General features: G+C 48.9%; 1 protein-coding gene across 2 annotated transcripts in view; it reads right to left on the bottom strand.

Moving 5' to 3' along the window:
- Nucleotides 1-434: 434 nt before the first annotated feature.
- The window catches only part of ddx31 (DEAD (Asp-Glu-Ala-Asp) box polypeptide 31), a 33,944-nt gene continuing 10,121 nt past the window's right edge, over nt 435-24,257 (bottom strand). For both annotated transcript variants that reach the window (XM_064354510.1, XM_064354511.1), the window contains exons 14-21: nt 23,516-23,683; nt 23,248-23,307; nt 19,457-19,507; nt 18,767-18,906; nt 13,791-13,875; nt 11,728-11,839; nt 11,423-11,621; nt 435-1,241 (exon numbers count right to left, since the gene is read on the bottom strand). In XM_064354510.1, coding sequence (XP_064210580.1) covers nt 1,079-1,241; nt 11,423-11,621; nt 11,728-11,839; nt 13,791-13,875; nt 18,767-18,906; nt 19,457-19,507; nt 23,248-23,307; nt 23,516-23,683 — 978 coding nt within the window. In that variant the 3' untranslated portion in view covers nt 435-1,078. The remainder of the gene's footprint in view (nt 1,242-11,422; nt 11,622-11,727; nt 11,840-13,790; nt 13,876-18,766; nt 18,907-19,456; nt 19,508-23,247; nt 23,308-23,515; nt 23,684-24,257) is intronic.

Below are 24,257 nucleotides of genomic sequence, written 5' to 3'. Positions count from 1 at the left end.
TATTTAAAGTTCATATTACTTGGCGATCAATTTCTTGACGTGTATTCTACGTAGGAACCAAAACGTCTAGCATTTATGCAAGCCATTATGCCACCAGATAACTTTTTTCTCCCAAATTATTTGGACTAGCTACAGATTTGTCATGTAGTCCTATATGTGAGGAAAAGAGCGTTTGTGTCATCGTTATGATACCTGCCCTGTGCATGAGCTGTGCCTTAGGGCCATTCTAAAAATAAAGGTTGTGAGTTTCTCTAAAATGTCAGCGACAAGGGCACATTGTCAGGCTGGCCCTATAATGGAAAGAAGTCAAATTTTAAAGAAGAACAGCGCAAATCATGTGTCGGCAGAAGCATCCTCCGTTAAACTGAACTTTACCCAGACGGAGCAATACAAGCAACAGTTAAAGATACTTAAATAAATAAAAAACGCCAAGGTTAGATGCTTTGAGCCTTTAATGTCCGTCCATTGTATTTGAGAAATGACTAAGTCTGGAATTCCCCACACTAAAATGAAATTAAAAAACAACGATCTCTTGCACTAGAGCTAACAGCACTCACCACTGGCAGCATGTGTCTGGTTTGGGCATGTTGATTAGCCAATGGCCACACATTTGAGACAGGAGCGGGAGGGTGGGTTGGTCAGGGAGGCCGTTGGGGCTGGGGTGAAATGCCACACCCCTTTTGGTCCCCCTGCTCAAACGTTGGCTTCAGAAATCTACTGTGTCAGGCCTGCCTTGTTCAGACAGGTCTGCAGAAAACAGCGCGCGTAACTGAGATAGATGTGTGTGACTGCCCCAAATTACAGGCAGGTGAGTCGCTTATTACCAACATGCCTGATGTATTATAAAGATGTAATCAGGAAGACCCACTGCGTGCTGATTGGGCAGGGGAATCGCTCGCCGCTTCCTGCATCACGGCCTTTGGGCACAGATAATCTCGGTCCAGAGCTCGGCTGTCACGCGGTGCGCTGTGCGGTCTGGCGAGCGCGTGTGAGGCACACAGTCAGCTCTCCGCGTTGGGGGGCGGGCGAGGGTGGGGGGGGGGGGCAGCCTGCCGGGGTATCCGTGAGCCCGGCGCCGCTAGTTCTGCCCCTGGTCTCCTTCGGCTGCCTGCTGCTGCTGCTGCTGCTGCTTCTTCTTCTTGCGCTTCTTCTTGGGGGCGGAGTCGCCTGCCGCGCCGCTGGCGTATTCCGAGCGCATGAGGTTGGCCACGCGCTCCTTTCCGCTCAGCTTCCTGGGGGATCTGGAGAACAGGAAGAGGGGGACCCGCGCGTTAGCCGAGGGGAAGCGGGGGGCCTGCCGGCGCGGGCGCGCTCCCCCTCCGCTCCTTCTACTGGATGGAGTTCCGCACAGGCCCCGGAGGCGCCTTGCAGGGGAAGGAGGCGAGGAGGAAGTCCCAGCAAAACCCCCCCCCCCCACACACACACACTCAGAAAAATATAACAAACAAACATAAACTGTGGAGATAATCTGATGGGTGATGGGCAGAAGTGTTGACAACGGACCCTCTCCAAATAATGAAATTCCCCAAAGCCGGATTTAAAAAAAAAGAAGGAAATAGCTGGAGAGAGCCAGACCGGCAGACGCGGAGATTCCCCCGTAAACAGCAGCAGAGCCACCTCCTCGCGGCGGGGGGACGCTGTAAAGCACTTCGTCTTTATCCAATCAATAACCACGACCCAAAATCCCCCCTTGAGGGCCCTCTGGGAGCGAGCGGCGTGCCAAGAACAGGCTTCAGGCACCCAGGGCCCTGACAAAACGCGCGCGGAGCCGAGGCTGACAAACCCCTGCGGCCTCAATGCGGAGGGGGATTTTTCTTTTCTTTTGTTTTTTTTTGTTTTGTTGTTCTTACTCCCGAATACCCCACAGGGACCCCTGCTGGACGGAAGCTGCGCTGCGCTGCGCAGCCGGATGTGATTGACAGCTCCTAAGAGTTGTCGTTCCACAGCTGTAGGGCATGCCCAGTTCTTATTTCTCTTCTCCCTTATTTGCTCATTATCTACGCCCCACTCAGGTAATGTTAAAGCACTGCTTAAAGACACCCTTAGTACAATGAGGGTAAACTGTCATTACGTCTTCAGGATGTGCTTCGATTAATCAGTTTAGGGAGCAAGCTGGGAGGAGAAAGAGAGCGAGGAGTTGCTCTGGTAATTACCGGTAACATTTGGAGGAAAGCCACTGTCAGTTACATTCATTTGGCTGCACATGCTGGAAAACTTCTGACATAAAACAAGAACTTCTACTCAAACAGCACCTTGAGTAGAAAAATCCAGTTAAACTTCAAAACCCCGGTACAAGACACATGTCTATTCTAAAATAAAATGGAGGACAGTTGTTTAAAATTATGGTGATGCATAATGCATTTAACTGAAATAGTGACACCCTACTCAAAAAAGTAAAAACCTCAGCAAAGTCAAATGTGACACACAAAAAAAACCCTCAGTGTGTTCAGAACACTGCTGAGAATGTTTCCCAATGAAACACTAACTGTATAACACACAAAACGTCGGGGCAACGAAGATTTACAATTCAGTGGTCTTTAAGATCACTGTGCTCGTACATTGTCATCCCAACATAATATGCACATTAAAATCCTTATGCATTGTACGCATTACCTTCTGGAAATAGGTTACAACCCCGATTCTTTATCTACTTAATCCCAATAAATGATAAACACTACCACACCATACAATACACACATTATCATCCCTATTCATTGTAAGCATTACCAACCGAACACGCAATCCTATATAGCCTACAATACTAGTCTGGTACATATTTAAGGTTACATAACCGTTATCCATATAACCACTGCTATAAATTACGCACATAACCATCCCTACACATTATACATCTCTGCAGTATTGTACACCCAGAATAGTATAAGGCACAACGCATTACATTCTCAAAATGTGCTGGTGAGAGCTACGTGACATCGCCCATCGCCTCGAAGCAACGATGGAAAAGAATGTACCGATCAACTAAGTGAACTATGACATTTTACTGGTGTATTTTTAATGTTGACGTATGCAATGAAGCCCGCTCGGTGCTCATAGTGTTCACTGATAAATACGGAGACAGTGTAAGAGTTCAGTTTCTTCCCTGTTTGTCGGGGTGTGGGTAGGTGTGTTGACGTGTTGATTGGTTTGATTGCGTGTTTGTTGGTACCCGGCTCATTAGAGGGTATATGTTTGCCTGGACATGGACAGTGTAAGCCGCAGACACCAGTAATGAAGTCTCTGCTGACAGGGGAGAAAACTCCATCCCAGAAACTGGCTCTGACATTCGGCACGTGATTGAGTGAGTGTGAGACAGAAGGGGGGGGGGGGGGTCTTTTACACAAACACCTGAACTCAGCATACAGAAAACCGCCGTTTGTTGCTCGCTATTTTTAACAAGAAGCAAAAAAAATAGTTTTTCCCCTTCTAAATATTTGCACCACAAATTAGGCATTCAGTGATATTAAAGGCAGGCTATGCAGAATTTTTTACTTGAAAGTATTCTAAAATACACCAAATTCCTGCACCTTTTACCTGTATTTGTTATTCTAAAATATGTTTGGGATGTTTCTGGGCGTGGCGCCCTTTTCTGTGTGGGGAGGGGTGGGCGTGGCTACAGAGCCTGTGGTTGGGGATCAGATTCCAGAAGTGCTTGTTGCTTGTTAGCTGCTGCAATGACGAATGCTAAGAAGCCTAGATACAGCGAAGCAAAAAGACAAGCTGACAGCGCTCGTTCAATACCTAGGGTGGCGTCAGCTGAAGTTCGCCAAGGGGATGAACTGGCCTGTTTTCTGTCTGACCTGCAAGCTAGCTAGCTAGTTGCAATAGGCAGCTAGATGCCCGAAGTTAGGGAGCTTTTGTATTGAATTCTGTTCTCCCATCAAGTTGCCCTCCCTGTGCTGCTACTGTCTGTAGTTGCAATTCAGCTAGCTTGGTAATTCGCCAGAATTTAGTTCAATCAGGAACTAAATTGCATGCTGTCCAGTTACGCGTAGCCAACTTCACTGACAAAGCTAACAAAGTTGCAAACAAAGACTCCCCGTCCTCATCAGTATTCACCGATGATAAAACACAGCAAACTTGAAATATTTCAATCATTTATTTCTAACTCTATGTCTCTATAACTCTATTACATTTTATTTGGCAGTGGCTTTATCCGAAGGGACGCACAATAACTACATACCGAAGGACGTTGGAACAACTATAGGACACAGGTCAGGTAGCTACAATTCGGATACAGTACCAGTTATCCATAGCCATAAACATACACATATGTTGTATTTGAGAAAATAAAGAGGCTAATATTTGAATAGGATACAAATTACTTTGTGAAAAAGTAATTCAATGTACACGTGTATTAGCTAGCAATAATGTACCTACGGCCTGCTAATGCTACTTATTCCATATATGATTTCGTGTTTACATCCCAGTTCAAACTAAATGTCCAGAATAACTAAATACAGAACAAGGGAGCGCACAAAATAGCTGCACTATTGAGTACCATACGATGTTCTCACACGTTAAGGGGTGTAAAAATCGTTAGCACTGCCTAATTACCATTACCATCTATACGGAATCTTCCATGTTGCTAAAAACGCGATTTTCAGTATCTCTGACCACCTTGAACTGTTTGGTTGACATTTTGCTTGTAGCTCTCGAGGGTGCTTCCTCAACGGAGGCACAGGTGGGGTTGAGAACGGAGGAGGAGACAAACACAGAGTCTAGAAGAGCTGCAAAAAACCTGCATAGTATAACCTTTACCTTTTACCTTTAAAGACCTAAATACTGAAAGCATTCCTGAATAACTGACCACTTATTCAAATTCCAGAAAGACTCAAACGAGAAAGACCAAACGTACTAGCACTTTACTGAAAATTAAGGTCTCTGTACTCTGAAAAATCATGATCGCTTCCCTTAAAGAATTGCTTCTCCTGTTCTGTATAAATTGCTTAACTGCATCAACCAGGATAGTGCATGAATGTACACGCTATATTCATTCAAAAATGTCAAGATACCTTTTATATATTGGCCCCAGTATGAGGCCTGAAGCCTTCTTAAACCTTGAGTTTGTTTTTGTGCTGTTACAACTTGAGCAGTGGTAACTAACCCTGTTCCTGGAGATCTGACATCCTGTGTGTTTTCTCTCCAACACCAACCAAGCACACATCAATCAACAACTAGAGATTTCATTGAACTGAATCAGGTGTGCCACATGAGGGTCGAAATGAAAACAGATCAGGAGATCTCCAGGAACAGGGTTGGTAGCCACTGGCTTAGAGTCTTGTTAAAACACGAGGCAGCCATGTTCCAGTTTGTAGGTTTTCAGCAGATGACATCAGCCTTAATCGGGAGACTGTGTGCTGTGGCAGACGAGGGTACAGGGACAATGTCCCCCCCCCACCCCACCCCCACCCCCCCAATCCATTAGGTGCGGCCCCACAGCTCCAACATGTCCACCCTTGGGACAGTGTACTGCGACACCTCGCCACCGCCCCCCCCATGCCCCCCCGCCAGGCCCCCATTCGCTCCGCGAGCCCCTGTCCTTTGCCTTCATCGGGTCACTATGCCAACTGCGGGCAATTAAACGCACAGCCACGTGTATGCGGTCACACGCGGGCGTAGAACGCGCCCGGAGGCAGTGGACTCTTTTTCTGAAAACCTCTGACCTCAGAGACCGATTTTCCACGCAACGTGCCTCGCGCTCCAGCGGCGACCGACAGAACGCGGGGTAACCGGGGGCCGAGCGGCACGGGAGGGGCGTGGCCTGGGGTCAAAAAACCGCCAATTGACTCCAAGAAGAATAACTGACAGCTGGGGACGACGTCCACCCAGAGTGACCGCTCCTGGGCTCTCCTCACAGACCCCCATGTGTGCAGACCAGGGAAGCCTTATAGGGCAGGGAGACTCTTAACAAGAGTGAGGAAAAGAGAAACACACGGTCAAAAGCACTGCAGACTAGGAGCCGGAGAAGGAGAGGACAGGTAAGATTATGGTCCGTCACAGAGAACAGTGGGACCAATTGGATTGGACGGTAAAAAAACGATCTTCCTGTTTCCGCGCTGGGAATGGTGAAGGAGCCAATCCAGAGCGAGAGAGTAAAAGAGAAAAAAAAGTGAGAGAAAGAAGGGGTTGAAGTTACAGAAAAAGAGAGAGGTAGGAGGTACAGAAAGAGAGCGCGTTTACAAATTATTTAGAAGTCAAGGACGGTCCATCGATGAAAGAAAGGGTGAGAATAAAGGAGCAGAGCGAGCAAGAGGGGAAAAAAAAAGAAAAGAAAGAAAAACTCCTCCCCTCTCTTCCTCCCCCACTTTTAGTTCTCCAAGGAACGATGCGCATTTCATCATCAGAGAATTGACACATAAATTTCTCTTTACACAAAGCTCGGAGAGGGAAAAGGGAACTGCGAGCCCCAGACACACGGGCTGGGAGATCAGGGGGCTTATTAGCAGAACTGAAGCTACGCGGGGGAAACGCGCCTCTCCTCCGCGCTCCTGAATCCTACATAACATCCTCTCCTTCTCAGCCGCGTGCCTCTCTCTCTCTCTCTCTCTCTCTCTCTCTCTCTCTCTCTCTCTCTCTCTCTCTCTCTCTCTCTCTCTCTCTCTCTCTCTCTCTCTCTCTCTCTCTCTCTCTCTCTCTCTCTCTCTCCTCTCTCTCTCTCTCTCTCTCTCTCTCTCTCTCTCTCTCTCCTCTCTCTCTCTCTCTCTCTCTCTCTCTCTCTCTCTCTCTCTTCTCTCTCTCTCTCTCTCTCTCTCTCCCCTTTTTCTATCTTTGACGGTTGTTAGGAGTGGCAACCGAAACGGAGCGGGCGAGGCTCGGTGGGGTCGGGCCCGAGCGGGGGGAAGCGCAACGGAGGGAGAAGAAGAGGCTTCAAACGTTTATCAATGAAATTGCCTTTGCCAGCCGGCGCAGTTTAGCCGCTAACGCGCGAGGTTACCGCTAACAGGATGTGACACGTGTTGTTTTTTTTTTTTTTTTTTTAACACCTCGGGTTGCTGCGTGTTCGCGCGGAGCCCGCTTCCGCTCGCGGCGGCTCGGTGAAAACGGAGCGATATTGGCTCAGACTTGCCGTTCCAAAGCGCTATATCCTCGCTCAAAGGCGAACTTGCGAGGCACGAACGACGAAAAGGAAAACGCACATAAAAAAAAAAGACCGATAAAAGACGACGGTGCGGGTATGCTGCCGTTAAACCGTCTCCTGGTGCTTGGGGGGTCGCTACCACACCGGAGCCTTCCGTTGCTCATGATGGTCACATGACCAAGAACAGACTTGTTGTGCTCCTGTACTTCGGGTGCTCAACACAACGCACCTGGGTTTGTGTTTCTGGTGTCAGTCTCGTTAATCACTTGACGACAGGGGACCCTCGGTGTCTGCGGCCCCTGTCTAGCTGATTGACCGCCCCTGCAACCCCCCCCGGCCCCCGACCCTTCCTTGATAATGACTGCCAGGCCCGCGACTTGCACCCTGACCCGGCAGGAGGAGGGAGAACGCCGCTTCCCAGGTGACCAGTAATGACAGTGCAACCCACAAGGGCCAGCAGGTCACCTAGCAACCGCCCAGCGTCTCCAGCTACAGAGAAACGCCTAGCAACCAGCTATCCCCAACACTGGTCATCAGGACACAGCACGGCTCACAGAAGTACACCCCCACCCCCCACCCCCCACCCCCCACAACCCCACCCCCCCGCACAGAACTCCCTCCTCCTGCCCCGAATCCAGAGGATGAGTCACGGGAGACACCCAGAGTTCAGGACCCCACATGAAAACCCCGCATTTCTGGCACGAGTATAAACAAAGACAACAGACTGCCGAGGAGGGAGGGAAAAAAAGCTGTTAGCTAAGACGCAGACACTGGACGTGGATTACATATGGATAAACAGCTGATGCAAAGATTGAAAAGAGAGGGGAAGATTTAAAGAGAAAGGGGGGGGAAAAGCGAGAAAATTAGATCAGCGAAACATTTTCGGGTGCCAAAAAAGTGGGAAGGCGAAGCAGGGAGGCTGCCAAGGCCGGGAAATTAGCATGGAGGCTGGGGAGGGGGCCGGCTGCCTGCACTCCCTCCTCACCCGGGCTCTTTGATCTGCCACAGAAGCGGCTCTCTGCTGGACCGGAGCTGCCAAGCCTGGGCCCTGACAAACAACCCCCACCCGACACGCACGCACACACGCACGTACACGCATACACACGCACGCACACACGCACGCACGCACGTACACGCATACACACGCACGTACACGCACACATGCACACACGTACACGCATACACACGCATGTACACGCTAACGTGCACACATACACACACACACGCACGTACACGCACACATGCACGCACACACGCACGTACACGCACACATACGCACGTACACGTACACACGCACGTACACGTACACACGCACGTACACGCACACACATGCACGCACACACGCACGTACACGCACACACATGCACGCACACACGCACGTACTCGCGCACACACATGCACGCACACACGCATGTACACGCACACACATGTACGTACACACACACGCACGCACACGTGCATGCATACACACGCATGAACACACACGTACGCACACGTTCATGCTAATGTACATGCATACACACACACACGCACACACAAGCACGCACACCTGTCCTTAGCGTACCCACAATGCCTCCGGTACACGCCCCACTCCCGTAAGGTCAGGTGGTGAAGTGTAAGTCTGACTGTTGAATTCGCCAGTTGGTCTGACCGAGAGTTATTTTACCACCACAAACTGCAGTTTTGCCAGATGCCTGTAAACAGATCAAACTTAAACAAGCTTTCTCGTACCTGCCTTCTCTTGGACACCCTTCAGCAGAAATATTAAATAATGATGCGCATAATGATGGAAAAATTTGGAATTTTGCTCCCTTTTAAGTCCTCTATATTATGTTCCTTCTGGTTCTGGGAGACCCCAAAGAGAACTCCAAATTGGTCCTTCCCCTCAGGCGCTCTGAACGTACACCGTCATCTCTCTTGTTACCATGTGAACCGAACGGGCAGGGTTGCAGAGTACAGTCCTTAACATAAACTACTTTATTGCATTTCCAGCTATTAAACCTAATGCGTGATAGTATGAAATGCAACAGAAATGGATGAGTTTTTGAATACAATTCTGTTATTACTGTTGACAGGTCATAACACTATATACCTTTCAAAATTTATCACCAGTATTGGTATAAACATCTATTGCAGTATCACCTATCACTTTACAATCGCAAACCTGAAATTAGTGAAAGGAAACAAGGGAGGGGGTGAGTGAGGGAGAGGGAAAGAGAAAGATTTAGAAATAAGTACAAACGGAGGGGTAGCTGAACAGCGAGACAGAAAGACTGACTGAAAAATGAATGATGGTTGTGCAATTACAGAGGGATGAATTATCATAAGACAGACCTGGAGAACAAATTCATGTTCCTAGACAAGACATCTTATTTCATTAGCACACTGCCCTTGTGCCGCTACCTAGCGTTTGAGGGAAATTGCGTGTGTTTGGAACAAAGACTGCTGATATCACCGAATTCATGAAACATTTGGCTTTCCTTGTGCAAATGTGTCATACAAAAAGTTTTTAACAACCTTGGATTTATTTATTTATTTTCAAACTTCAAGTTCAAAATGAAGAACTTTCAAGGCATTTGAGGATCCGTGGGAACCTGAGAAGAAGGGTAACTGGTGGACCCAGAGAGACGTGGGGGGGGGGAGTTACGCGCGTTACACAGGGCACCGTGGACCCTGGACTCCGGGGGACACAATGCAGCGGACGCTATTTTGCGCTGCTCTTCCTCTCTTCCCGGAGACGCAGGACCTCCTATAATTCTAACAGGATGAAGGGGGCTGGGGTGGGAGGTGCCCAAATAAAAGCAGGAGGGGGGGCGCAGTACAGGGAGGAACAAAAGTGTGGAAAAACAAGAAGGGTGCTCTCGGATGACCAAGCACAGCTGTCAGGCACATCCTTATCTCAGCGCCTCTAGAGTTACACACACGCACTGTCCCTGTCTGGTGGGTAACAAGCACAGTGGGTCAAACCAGGCCAGGCCAGGCTAAACCAACACTAAACTAAACCAGACCAGGCCAGGCCAGGCTAAACCAACACTAAACTAAACCAGACCAGGCCAGGCCAGGCTAAACCAACACTAAACTAAACCAGACCAGACCAGGCCAGGCTAAACCAACACTAAACTAAACCAGACCAGGCCAGACCAAATAAAACCATACCAGACCAGACCAGGTCAGACTAAACCCGACCAATTGCTCCACAGAACACCCCCAACACCACTCCTGGGGTTGAGAACCCCACTAAGGCTCACCAGTTCCACAAAACCAGCAGGAACCAAGCAAATATGAGCTCAGGACACCTCCTTTCATTTCCCCTTTTCCTTGTCTTTTGCCGCCACACAACTTACAACCACAGCAAAATCACACCAAATATTGCCACCTGCCCTAAAATTGCCACAGATAAAGCACACAGGTCACATAAACGTCATCATATGAGAATGTAGATGACAATATGCAAGGGTACATGCAATGCATAATCCATGTACGATATGATATAGTCATCCACATACGTAGCATGCAAGGACACAAATGCTACAGCGCACGTAAGGACAATATAAAGCACGTAGGGCGTACAAACCCAGATCGATTACACAGCGTATAAGGACACAGAAAACCAAAGTGTAATGCAGACTGTAGCATGTAAGGACATGAAGGCGGTGCTTTTCAAGTTCGGGCCGGTGGACCCCTGTGTATGCAGCTTTATGTTCCAACCAATCTCACGCTCCATCAAAGATGTTGAACACGTTTAATTTCTTTATAATTTTTTCCTTTCCTCAACGCGATGCAGATTCTGCTCGTTATTTGCTTTGTGTCTGAATTCTTCATTATCTAACGGTTAGTTTTAGTGGCCATGTGTCCACAGTGTCACCATTTAGGAGTCTACTCATTTATCTCATTCTTTAATTTCATTTAAGTTAAATGCTTTATCCTCTCTTTATGTAATTGTTTGCAAAATAGCACAATATAAACTTAGGATCTTTTTTCTATTCTTCATGGCATGCATAACTATTTCTGAAATAATGTGGCTTAAGAGGGTAAATAATCTCTCAAAATGACAAGCGTAATTAAGAAAAATGAACAGCTTGTAAAGGTTCTGGGATTGCAATTGTGGTTGGAAGGAAAACCTACATATACAACAACATTTCTCTAAGGTGTAAGATCACAACTATGGGATTAGAATATTCATAACTGAACATCCCACGACTGGTAAACAAAAGCAATGCAGATCTACAACCCTGACTTAACATTTTTGAAAAAAAATAAAAATAAATTTTTTTCTCTCCAAAAACCTACTCTTCAAAAGGGTTAAATACAATGCAGTAAGGCTGCAGCGTTTCCGGTTCTCACCTCTTCTCTTTGCCCTTGCCCTTCTCTTTGCCCTTCGCCTTGGCGCCGCGTGGCCCCGCCCCCGCGCTGGACAGGCCCTGGGGGGCGTCCCTGAGGCCGAAGCTCTTGGCGGCGTGGCCCAGGTGGAGGTGGCGGATGTGGAAGATGTGCTTCGCGCTCGCCGGGTAGGTGGTGTAGGCCCGCAGGAAGGACTGCAGAGCTGCGCAGACGGACGACGTGTGAGCGCAAAACGGCCCAACTCGACCGGTCCAATTAATTAACCGTTGAATAAAAAAAAAACTTTTTCCCCCCCGGGGAGAACAAACCTTTCTTGGCTGTCTGCACGGAGTCCTTGTTCGCGTGAACGACGTTCTCAAAGTCCGTCTGCAGGACTGTGGCCCTTTCCCGAATCTCCTGCTGCAGGGCCCCAGAACTCCTCTGTGCAGAGAGAGGCAGACACGGAGAGACTGAACAAAAACAGGCTAAGCAGCCCATGAATACAGTGCAGTCTGTAAGTGTTTGGACAGGGACACCGTTTTTGTTGTTTTGGCTCCATTGCGCTCCATTGTACACATTGGTATTGACAGTTCTTTGGTCCTCATGTTGAGAGACAACATCAACGGGCTCCAAATGCAAATGCGACACTTAGAACAAATTTTGGCCTTTTGTTAGCTGTCTTGTGCATAAACTACACACAGCAGGCCAAGAAACAGCTGAACAGCCAACTGTCCAACTCATTTTGGTCCCCTAAAATGGGAAAACTACATATAAATAGAGCTGTAATTTCTATATGGATCACCTATAGATGTAAATACCCTGAAATTAAATTAACCTCATATTCATTTCATTTCATTTCAAATCTAATGCCCTGGAGTTCAGAACCAAAACAACAAAAATTGTTTCACTGTCCAAACATTTATGGACTGCACATAAATGCACCTCACCTGCACACGCAAAATTTATAAGCTTTTTAGACAGAAAAGGAAGCATGCTACTAAGCCTTCCATAAGTGGGCTATTAAGATTTCTGAAACAGTCACAAGCGATTAATGGTTGAACCCTTCAATACTGTGGTACCAAGAGGATAAAAGGCCATGACTGGGCAAAGAAAACAGAAATATAAAAGCGGATCAAAATGCTGAATGAAATTTCATGAACCAGCACGCAGACGGGTGTGCACACACAAACACACCCACCGAGCAAGAACGGCCATCAAACCACCGAGAACGTGCGATTTAGCTACATCAACAGCTCAGCTGAAATAAACGCTGAGTAATTGTGAACCTGCCAAATTTAAGGTAAGAAAAAGCAGTTCAAGTCCCTTATTGACGAATACGAATACCAAGATATGAATGTCAAGTATTTAATTTCTTCCTTCTCATGAAAATAAAACTATTAACTTGAGATAAAACAATAGCAGTTACAACAGCAATGGCTATCAGAGTGCACCTCAATCTGACGAACATCTCTGAAGTGATTTTTCTTATTGTGTGACATTTTTGATGGCAACAAGGCAAGTGGAGGTATTAAGGCTCAAAAAGAGAAGGGGCCAACAGCTTGGAGGGGGTCCTCCAAGGGGGGTGAACCTGGGGGTGAAGCACACCTGTATAAATCTAAATGCATAAAGCCCCTGCCCTCGGGAACCCCCCCTGTGCGACGGGAACCCCGGCTGAGAGCTGGACAAACAGAGGGAAGGCCGGGGTTATTGGGTATGTGGAGTGCTCCTCCCCTCCCCGTACGGGCCCCCCTCCACCACTACCCAAATTCAGTCACCTGGGCCGCGATATTGCCATGGGCAGGCGACAGGGAGTGCGTGGCGTGGAGGGTATGAGAAAGGAAATTAAATTTGGATTACGTCCACTTCGGAAGGCTTCAATGTGCCTCCACTCCACAATGTTTTTTTATTTTATTTTATTGTTGCCGCTGGGCTGAGAGGGGGAGGGGGAAGGGGGGTCACAGAGAGGGTTTTGGTTGGATAACTCGTGTTCTGGTACTTCCTGCCGATTGGTCCAGCCAAAGCGCAACCGCAGAAACGCGAGAAACGTCCGCAGTGGCAGCACCCCGCCTTCCGGATTATTGCTGCATTTCTGCAGCTGGACGCAGCTGGATGCTGGTGAAATGCTCACGGTGCCCGCGGAGCGTGAAACCCAAGGAGGGCCACCGCTCTTTAAGAGACAGGTACGCCATGACGACATTTTATTAGGAGGCCAAGCCATATTCCTGAAGCTGAAAATATACAGGACTGTACTCCTAAAACTCAGGTAACGGTATTCCTCTGGTCTATGGCTACTGAGTAATGACTCGGTAAGGATCGCATACATTAAAATGAGGCCCGCCATCACATGCAGGTCCAGCTCGGCTTGTGTTCTCTCCTGCTCTCGTTCCCTTACCTTGCTGTCCCACCTCCCTCTGCCTTTGAAGCGATCGTCCAGCATGAGGTTCGCCAAAATGTCCTCCATCTTCATCTCTGACAAGCTGCAACACACAGGAGACACATTCACACCCATGGTAACAGTACAATTCACAATAAAAAAAAGAAAAACAAAAAAAAGCGCTAAATAATTTCCTTGATATTATATTTTTCCATTTAGCAGATGGTTTTATCTAGAGTGACTAAAGTAGATTACATTTTTACTTCCACTTTATACAGTTGGATATTCTGCTGAAGCAATTAAGGTCAAGTACCTTGCTCAAGGGTGCGTTAGTGCTCCATATTTAAACATATTTCACAGAAAACAAAAAGCTGACTGTGTAACAGGGGCTGACAAGAAAGGTGCCAATACTTCCTCACTTGAGAGGACTAACATAAAAAATGTCCAGGGTAGATACACGGGCAGTACGGAAACTAGTGGCTGAACCAGATTATTAGGTCTCCAAGATCGAATAGGGCAACCTATAGCGAATAGCTTCCATCGCAATATTTTTCTCCATTACCACATCTATCAGCAACAATTTACAAGTGACAACTAGAATTAGTTGTGCTTCTATAAAAAATGTAAATATATTTCATGAACATGCAGAATGAGCCTAACTTTTATGTCAATCTGGCCTTCATAAATAAGCATATTTTCTAAAGATCATTTCAATCTTTTGCACGTTCGCAGGGTGCACATTCGCACAAAATGGTGGAAGTAAGTCATCATTGTATCCCTGTACAGTGTTCAGGACTGTTCAGGCTGGTCTGCTGCACACAGAATTACGCTCAGGCGACTGGCCCCCTGAGCTGCTGCCTGGTCATATTCCGCACCCAAAGTGAATAAAGAATTATACAAATAAATCATAAAAGTAGAATCATAGCCTGCCATAGAAATAAAGCCATTTCTGTTCGGCACAGAGGCAGAGGGTTCATGGGAGCCAATAAAGCGTGAGATTGCATGTTTGGGGAAGAGGGTAAGCTCTTCTCTCGAATACGAGGTGCCCACGCTCCCCACCCTCCGGTCCCATTTGGAAGCAGCGGCGGCGGCGATATGGACGATGCCGAGCTCGGGCGCTGGGGCCCCTAAATTAACCCGTCGGAGCTGTCAGTCCGATTCCCCCTCCCATCGGAAACGCCGACGCCGATTCCTCGGGACGGCCCCCGCTGGCGCCCGGCTGAGGCTGCCGCTCCGCATGTACCCCGCGATTCATCAGCCCGCACCCCCCCCACCCCCCCCCCCTTCCCTCCGCATCCCTGGCCCCCCGGCCCCCCTTCTGCACTGGCCGAGAGATGATCCGAATCACCTTCCAAAAACCAAGCCGAGGCGGACCACAGGACTGGCCGATCGGTGGATATTATAAAGGGGTCCCCATCGCCCACGTCCTGCATTTGGACATCAGCCACCCCCTGCTCTGGGCTAAAATGCGTGTGACAGCCGCCACCGTCGCGCTGTGTGTCCAGCCCGGGCTGCCGTAGCTCAGCCGACTCTGGGGTATGTCCGTGGGTCGGGCCATGAACTCGTTAACTTAACTCACTCACGCCCCCCCCAACACAGTTCAACCTCCTCTCACCTGGGTCATATTGGGTATCCCCGCTGAACCTGGAAACCAGACCATTCTCAACTGCTGAACCCGGTCAGCGGGACTCCGTCCGGTCCCCTTCACGGGAGAAGTGCACGGCTCCCCTCCCCGTCCTGCCCCCCCTCCTCCCTGTCCCGCCTCTTCTCTGCCCTCCTACCTCAAACCCACCCATTCGCACCCTCAGCCAGACCCGCTTTCCTGCAGCTCGCTCACTCACAAACCCTTCTTCTTTTATAAATATAATTACAAGTCATTTTAGCCTGTCTGAATCTTTACTCGCATTTTCTTTTTTTTTTTTGAATCCTCTCCTTCCTTTCTTTTTTTTTTTTTTTTTTACCATATGACAGCTTATTTTTCTTTAAGACAAATTCAAAGCAATTTTTTCAAACGCAAATTTGTGCTAAAGGGATTTGTGCTCGCCTAGTTTTGCCGAAAATAAAACGCTTTGAGGGCATAATTGAACACCGCGACGAGCAAAATCACTTGCAATTAATTGCCATCATTACCATTATTGGTCAGCGCCACTGCAAAAACTGACAATAGTTAATCATGAACCAGCAGGACACTAAACTTTCCGTGCTTAAGCATTCGTTTGTAATGAATAATAATTTATTTGTAATGAACAATAATTTATTTGTTATGAATAATAATAACCCTGGCAAGCTCGCAGAGGTTTTTGTTTTGAATATGAAAACGCTTTGAGGCGAGCGTGGAGCTTGGGAGTCACAGGCGGCCTGTGTTCATCAGATCCTCTATACCCTTGTTAAATGGCTTTTCAAAACTTGCCATCCCTGCCTCGAAAAAAAAAAGTAAATTATACATTAAAATACAATTTGGAGATATTAACCTACTTATAGCGCGCTTGGATGAATTATTCGGCCGGGTTGGAGGGCAATCTTGGCTCTGAGCACTGCCCAGCTGTCAGTGTGTGAATCTCCCAGGCCTGCTCCCTTCATTCACAGCGATATGGCTGGACGGGACTTTAAAGGGGGAAAAACGCCACCTCTTCATGAATCTAAAAGCGGGGGAGTGGGGGGGGTGGGGGGTGGAGGAGCTCGCTGGTTAAAACAGCCAGCGCCTCTGGCATCAATCTTTTAAACCCGAAACCGCCACAGCCAATGGCGGCTCAGGGGCCTCTCCCGCGTAAATACGCGGCGGCAGAAAAAAAAAAACAGGATCCCGCCAGGCCGCCAGGCCGCCAGGCCGCGACTGGCTCGGCCCCCGCTGGCACCAGCGCACGCGGGATCAAACAGTCACATGACCTCCTGTTCGGGAATGACTCACACTCAGATACACTGGGGGGGGGAGAGGGCAGCATCATTAAACAAAAAGATCTAGCAGAGTGTATGTATATATGTGTGCACGTGTGTATGTGTGTGTGTGCGTGTATGTTTGTGTGTGTGTGTGTGTGTGTGCGTGCTTGTGTATGTATGTGTGTGTGCATGTGTGTGTGTGTGTATGTGCGTGGGTGCATGTGGGTGTGTGTGTGTATGTGCGTGCGAGTGTGTGTGTGTATATATGTGTGTGCGCGTGCGTGTGTATGTGCGTGTGCGTGTGTGTATGCATGCGTGTGTGTGTGTGTGTGTGTGTGCGTGCATGTGTGTGTGTGTATGTGTGTGTGCATGCGTGTGTGTGTGTGTGTGTGTATGTGTGTGTGCATGCGTGTGTGTGTGTGTGTGTATGTGTGTGTGTGGGTGCGTATGTGTGTGCGTGTATGTGCGTGTGAGTGTGTGTGCGTGTGCATGTGCGTGTGTGTGTGTGTGGGTGCGTTGCGGACAGGAGATGGCATCTCTCCCAGCAGCGACGGCTTCCGAGCCTGCGATGACAGGAGTCAACGAGGGGTCTTGACGCAAGACCCCACAAAAAAAAACAAACAAAAAAAAAAACCCCACAGTGCTCACGCTTAATTACACACCGCACATGGCATTTAAAGGACGCGGCTTGTCCTCCTCCAGCGACCCGCCCCCGGCCAACACGCCAAACAGGAAGACAGGAAGTGGGGGCGTGGGCTTACAGCAGCTCTGCGCAAAAACACGCTTGCCAGAAATCTGGCCTTTCGTTAATTTATTTATATTTTTATTCATCCGAGAGAGGACGGCGCCCTGATACTGGCAACCTAAACGGACTCAGCTAGAGGCAACATCGCAGAATTAACCCTAGCAACATATCATAACCCTACAGGGTTCTTTTGCTTTTCACAGATCAAAATTTCAGACTATTTCCAGACTTCTTCCAGAGTGATCTCCCAAACCCAAAAATGAATTGCGGTGTTTACTGAGGTGTTTGATAATAGGGTCAGTCAGTTTTCTATATGACCTCCCCGTTTTTGTTTTGGACATCAATATAATCATATCAGGTAACAGTAGCTGAATTGATTATTTGTCTGAGACTGAATGCTTCATTCAGATTAGTGGCACCCAAAGGGGAACTACAGGTCATCAGCCGTATTCAGAACGGCATTGAAGATTCTGCTCAGCGCTATGCTCCCTAAGGTAAAGCTAGCATTAACTAGCTCGTTTATACTGTCAATGAGCTAGTTGGCCTTCTATAGTTAACTACCTAGCTATGCTATCAATAGCTATCTAATATCAATCTCCCATGTTGCCGATGCCAATTTCTTAGGCGCACATTTTCCACAACGCTTCAGTGTTTAATTATTGTTTTATACTGTCCATTTTATATTACGGGGTTTCCAGCCAATAGTTTGAAAACAAACAACGACCTATTTTCACACTTTGCTCAATTCCATTGGGCTACAGGTGCCAAGCCAGGAACATCTGACACATTTGTCCCCTGGTAGTTAAGGCGAAATTAAATTTTTTATTTTTTATTTTTAAATTCACGAAGACAAACCCATCCATACCTTTTACTTTTAATAACGGCCTAGAACTGCACCCTGGACTAAATACAATTAATAACACAACTTTTCTCTGTTTCCCAACTGACATCCAGTCAGTTATCTCGAACGAACATTAGAGTGCCTATGTGGAAAATTTTCAGATTTTTTTTAAGAAGGGACATTTCTTTTTATTTCTTTTAGTATATTTTTGTGCTGTAAACTGGTTTGGGTAAGTATTACTAAAAGCAAAATTCCAAACTTTGTCTGTACTTTCACCAAAAAGTCCATAATTTTCCATGCCTGGAAATCAGTAATTCATAATTCCATACTTTTTCCCACTTTCCAGACCTGTGCAAGAACCCTGACTATAGAGCACAGCACTACTCAAGACACCCTAGCTAAACCCTAGCTAAACAAAAAGTGGACACCAATCTAAAATATATGATGAGAAACTTACATGGTTATGAGAGTGTGCGTGTGCGTGCTCATGTGCTTATGTGCGTGTGTAGGGGCTGAAGCCAGTTTGCTGACCCGATGTTGTGATTGGCCAACACGTTCAGGTAGGCGGTCTCGGAAGGAGTGAGGAAGAGGAGGCTGTTCCCTCGGGTCCCGATGCGCGCGGTGCGGCCCACGCGGTGCACGTACTCCGCTGGCGAGATCGGGGGGGTGTACTGTAACGCAAACACGCGAGGGAACACGCATGAAGCATGACAAGAAACACATACCGTGCAAACATGTAGCACTCAAAGCGTGAGAAACACACAACATGAACGTAAAATGCAATGTTTTCAGCTGTGGAAAAACCAAGATGACTGTGGAACCAATAACAGCAATAAATGCATAAATAATCACCAATGCCAAGAAGTAATGTAGGCTTTTGGCCTGGTGTCTCAGGGAGTGAGGTGTAAACCAATCAAATGGGATAATTACTACATACCATGCAAATGAGCAATAGCTGCATCTACAATATAGCTGGTAGTGGAAGAATAACAGATAATCCATTATGCAATATACAATCATTTTTCTGTGAAGATAAAATATACTCCAAGCCACTAACCCTTTTGGCTGTTTTCTCACAATGGTTAGGACATGCATTAGAGACAGGTGAGCAGATCCTGGATCAGATATTGGGACAGGGAAGTAGCCAGAGCCAATTCCTCACTTCCTAAAAGCACTGGCAGTGGCCAGGGTTTGTGGAAATCACAGAACAGAAAAGCTCACCTGTATAATCCAGGTCACCTGGGGAAGGTCCAGCCCCCGAGCTGCTACGTCCTTCAGAGGAAAGACACAGGCGCACACACACACACACACACACACACACACAAACACATACACATACACATTAATGCATTATGTATATTCATTCATATCGTCAGGCAGAAGCTAATTTCTGAATCGTAATATAGGGGGGACTTTTAACCTGACAACGAGGTTCCATAACGGTTTGGGTGTGTGATAAAAGCGGTAAATAAAAGCGCCTATTTTCTCTGCTCCTCCACACGGGCCAGCGCAGTGGGCGGATGCTAGCGCTTCTCTCAGAAGAGCGGCCAGCGTGCGGCGCGCGGCTCTCCCGTCTGTCCGCGGTGCGGGCGCCAGGACGAGCGCGGTGTTGGACCGGCGCGCGGGCACGGCGGCAGCGTGCCGCTGCGCTGGCCGCTCGCGCAGATGGAGGGCAGGCCCGGGCAGTGCCAGCTTGTCAGCCGGATTAAAACGACTCATTTACTCGCTGAAGGATCTCGCAAAGTGACTGGGCTGAGGGGGTGGTGTGCCGGCAGGGGGAGTTTGGCCACACACACACACACACACACACACACACACACACGCATACACACACACACACACACACACACACACACACACACACACACACACACGCATACACACAACACACTCAACACACACACAACACGACACACAACACAGCATACACACCACCACACACACACACACATACACACACACACACACACACAACACACGCATACACACACACACACACACACACATACACACACGCACACACACACACACACACACGCATACAGGCATACACACACACACACACACACCATACACACAGCAACACACACACACAACACACACACACACACACACACACACACGCCTACACACACATAACGCGCCACACACACATACAATACACACACACACACACACACCACACACACGCTACACACACACACCCACACACACACACACACACACACACGCACACGCATATACACACACACACACACACGCACACACGCACACACACCCACAAGCCCCTGCCTTCACTTCTCCCTTTCTCCCTCTTTCTGGAGCTGCCTGACGCTATGTTTGTGCACGAAGCATGGGTCGACGGGGTGGCGCCCCCTAGTGCCAGGGAGACAGATTGCGGCTCAAAATTAGCGGAGGCGGCGGGCGAGGGAGGACAGCGACGTGCCAGCCAGGCCAGGCCAGGAAGTGACGGGTGGGGGCGGACGAGGACAAGAGAGGATAACAAGATTGGCTGTGCGACCTTTCCGCCACCATCGGGGTCAACTTCTTAAAGGGGCCTCGTCCCCCCCGCTGCAGCTTCCATTGAGTGAAGTTCTTAAAGGGGCAGTTACCAGGGCCTGCGGATCTGGGCAGCTTTCACACAGCTGCCAAAGAGGACAGGGAAGGGTCTGGCCCTCGCCCACCCTCGACCCTGGCACTCTTACGGAGGGGGGAAGAGAGCTCAAACGAGCAGCTGTGAGGGGCTGTCTGTTTCTTGGCACCGGGGACAACCCTCTCTGCCTGTGCAGCCTTCTACTGGACAGTGGCCATTTTAACAATCACAGTAACAGCAGTAACACCAGACAGCTCTGGACTAAACACTACATTTTTATAAAAAACGAACTGTGTTGATACACGCACAACTTTCCAGATTAGACTAACCAGTTTAAAAAAAAAAACATTTTCATTGAATTTAATGGCAATTAAATCCAGAATCCTTAGCCTCGCCCACACTTCCACTCTGTTTCGTCCAGACGTAAATGTAATGGAGAGAAGCGTTAGCTAAAGGGGAAGACAATGGAAACATCCCCAAAGACCTCCTCAGACCACATTACAGCCGGGCCTTCAGGAGGAGGAGACAGCGGGTTTTATCCGCTAAAGCTACTCGCAATAACTGTAAGTTACAGGTGGCGACTGCAGGCAAGGGGGGGGTGGGGGTGGGGGGGTGGTGGGGTGGGGGTGGGGTGGAGTTCAGCAAGATTCACACCTCTCCGCCGGAGACCCGGGGCCCGAGAGGGGCGAGCGGGAGAACGGTAAACAACGACCGGCGGCAGAGTGACAGATTAGCGGCGCGAGCTAGCGGCCCTCCGCTGACAGGCCCTCCGCTGACAGGCCCTCCGCTCACAGGCCCTCCGCTCACAGGCCCTCCGCTCACAGGCCCTCCGCCCACAGGCCCTCCGCTCACAGGCCCTCCGCCCACAGGCCCTCCGCTCACAGGCCCTCCGCTCACAGGCCCTCCGCTCACAGGCCATTCCTCCGGTCTGTTTGGCAGCAGCTGCCAGCCACAAAATAAATGGCAGGGACTTTATTTAACCAGCCAGATAAAGAGGCTGGGGGTGTGACCCCTTTCACACACCTCTTTAATACTTTTCTTTGTCCAGTTTTGAAAGCTCGGTCTCGTTACAGAAAAGTCTTTCCTCATTTCGGGAGAGAGCGCTGTCTTCCTCCGACGCAGCGACCGCGCAGCTCTCGCACAGCTCAGAGGAGGGAGGAGCCCGAATCGCCACGGGAGCCGCGTGAGCGCGAGGAAACGGGCGAGCACAATCCCGCCAACCGCAACCGTCCCGCCGCGGGCTTCAGCCAATCGGCTGCGACTGGCGCGGACTGACTGCGGCACCGAACGATGAGGCGCGGCGAGGCATCGAAACATCGAGTTTTAGCAAAATGCTCCGCCCCGGACGCTTCGCGGCCGCACCGCTTACACCACACCAGCGGCGCATCGACTAACTAACAGTCGCTGTGCATTATTTGCTAAACAGCGGCTGTTGGCAGGGCCGGTTCTAGGCAAACGCGACAAGGGCAGTCGTCTAGGGCACCCGTTCCTCTGGGGGGCGCCAAACAAAGGAGGGGGGGGGGAAAGAAAATAAAAATCCTTATGTTGCATCCATGGTAGCCAGTAAGTACACCCCCCCCGACCATACCCCCAGTCTGCAATGTCTCTGAAGGTGGAAGAAAGTCTAGAGCCGTGTCTGGCTGTTGGATTCTCTCTTGTGCGTTCAAGGCATCGTTCTTCTCCCACCAACCCGAGCACTGCTGCTACCTCAACAATAAGCTAGGCAGGGTGCAGAACATGGTCTGCATCAGCGTGCTTGCAAAGATATGAAGGGGCTTTTGTATTGTATGTAATAATACCACTTCTGTGTATAACCTGCACTGGTTGGAAACAATGATAAAGACAAAACTGGGCACTGTGAAAGGATCGTGAATATTTAGTTTTATATCCACTATTATGGCCATCTGGTGGTAAAATACTGTTACTGACCCGCACCGTAGAGGGAGCCACTCGGAGAATAAATGGATTTACCAATCGCTGTTTCTAGAGTCCATAACATCCAATCACAGGCGCACATGGAAATAAGTAATTAATTATTCAAATAAAAATGAATTTGATCCTGATGGTCAGACGCTGCCAGGCTCGGTAGAGCTGGAGCAGTATATCATCGGGATTAGGACATGAACACGGACAACCACCCCCCCACCCCCCCACCCCCACCCCCCACCCGACCTCCGAGGGTTCGGTGCTGAGCCAGAGCGGCCTGTTGCCAGGGTTCGACTCTCTTCTGCCCCGATGCGCCCCATTGCCTTCACAGGACCACGCTGTGGTCTGCACACGCGGCTCCCGGCTGATGGTTTCTGGCAACAAACTTTCACCTGACTTCCAAAAGAAGGACAACCCCACACACACACACACACACACACCCACACCCACCCCCTCCCCCCCACCCTCGCCAAACTCGATCCACCGGACTCACCGTGCAGAGCAAGATGCCGGCCTTCTTCTGAGAAAACTCCTGAAACACCTCGGTTCTTTCCTGCAGCGGAGAATACAGGTGGGTTAAGGGGATACTGCGCATTACCAGTGGTCACCTTGTGATGACATCACCCATCTATTCTCCCATAGGGGATACATCCAGGAAGCCACAGAGACTCATAAAATCACCACACACACTGTGACATAAACACACACGCTAGTACACCGACACGCGCACGTGCTCACGCGTACAAGTTTCGGGCTCTCACCTCCTGCGCCATGTTGCCGTGCAGCCTGAGGAAGGCCAACGGGGGGCGCTGTCCGGGCGGGGCGGAGGGGTCGACTTTCCCGCACAGCACCGAGGTGAAGAGGCTGAGCAGGAACTCCACCGCCTCGCAGCTGGACAGGAAGACGATCAGCTTGTGTCCCGACTCAAACTGGGGCGAGAAGCGAGAACAGGGGCAGTGAGGGGAGGGACACCCAGCCAGCGGCACGGGGAGCAAGAGCCCGAATCGAGACGTCTACAGGGGTGGAGATCTGGGCTGAGACACGTTTGGGCATGAACGAACTAGGTTAACCCCCAATGTAGCTCAGCCTTTGCCTGGATATAGCCTGGTTACGTCCTAATGGGTTAGAAAACTTTCACTTTTCAAGAAAACGTAGCAGAGTTTCATCAGAATGCCTAGACAGCGGTTTACCAACTTCACTGGCTTTTCATCACAAAAATGACTTCCTCAGTCTGAATCACAACTAGAACCTGTCACTTTTTATTTTTGAAATAAAAGTCAAGGGGAATATACAAATATACTCAGTCAAAACCATCATTTTTCAATATTTTCATAACTTTTCAGTCATTTGACAGGGCTGCACTACTGAAAGGTCATTACCACTGAAAATAACGAACGAGAAAAACTTGCCAAGGCCTGGGCGATACAGCCTAAAATTATCATCATGATACTTTATATTTTGGTTGGTGTATATAATTATTTGCGTATATTAAATAATGCAGCA

The sequence above is a fragment of the Anguilla rostrata genome, chromosome 10 (assembly GCF_018555375.3).
Source record: "Anguilla rostrata isolate EN2019 chromosome 10, ASM1855537v3, whole genome shotgun sequence".
NCBI lineage: Eukaryota > Metazoa > Chordata > Actinopteri > Anguilliformes > Anguillidae > Anguilla > Anguilla rostrata.
Note: the sequence above shows the minus strand (reverse complement) of the source record. Positions and strands in the feature narration are given on the sequence as shown.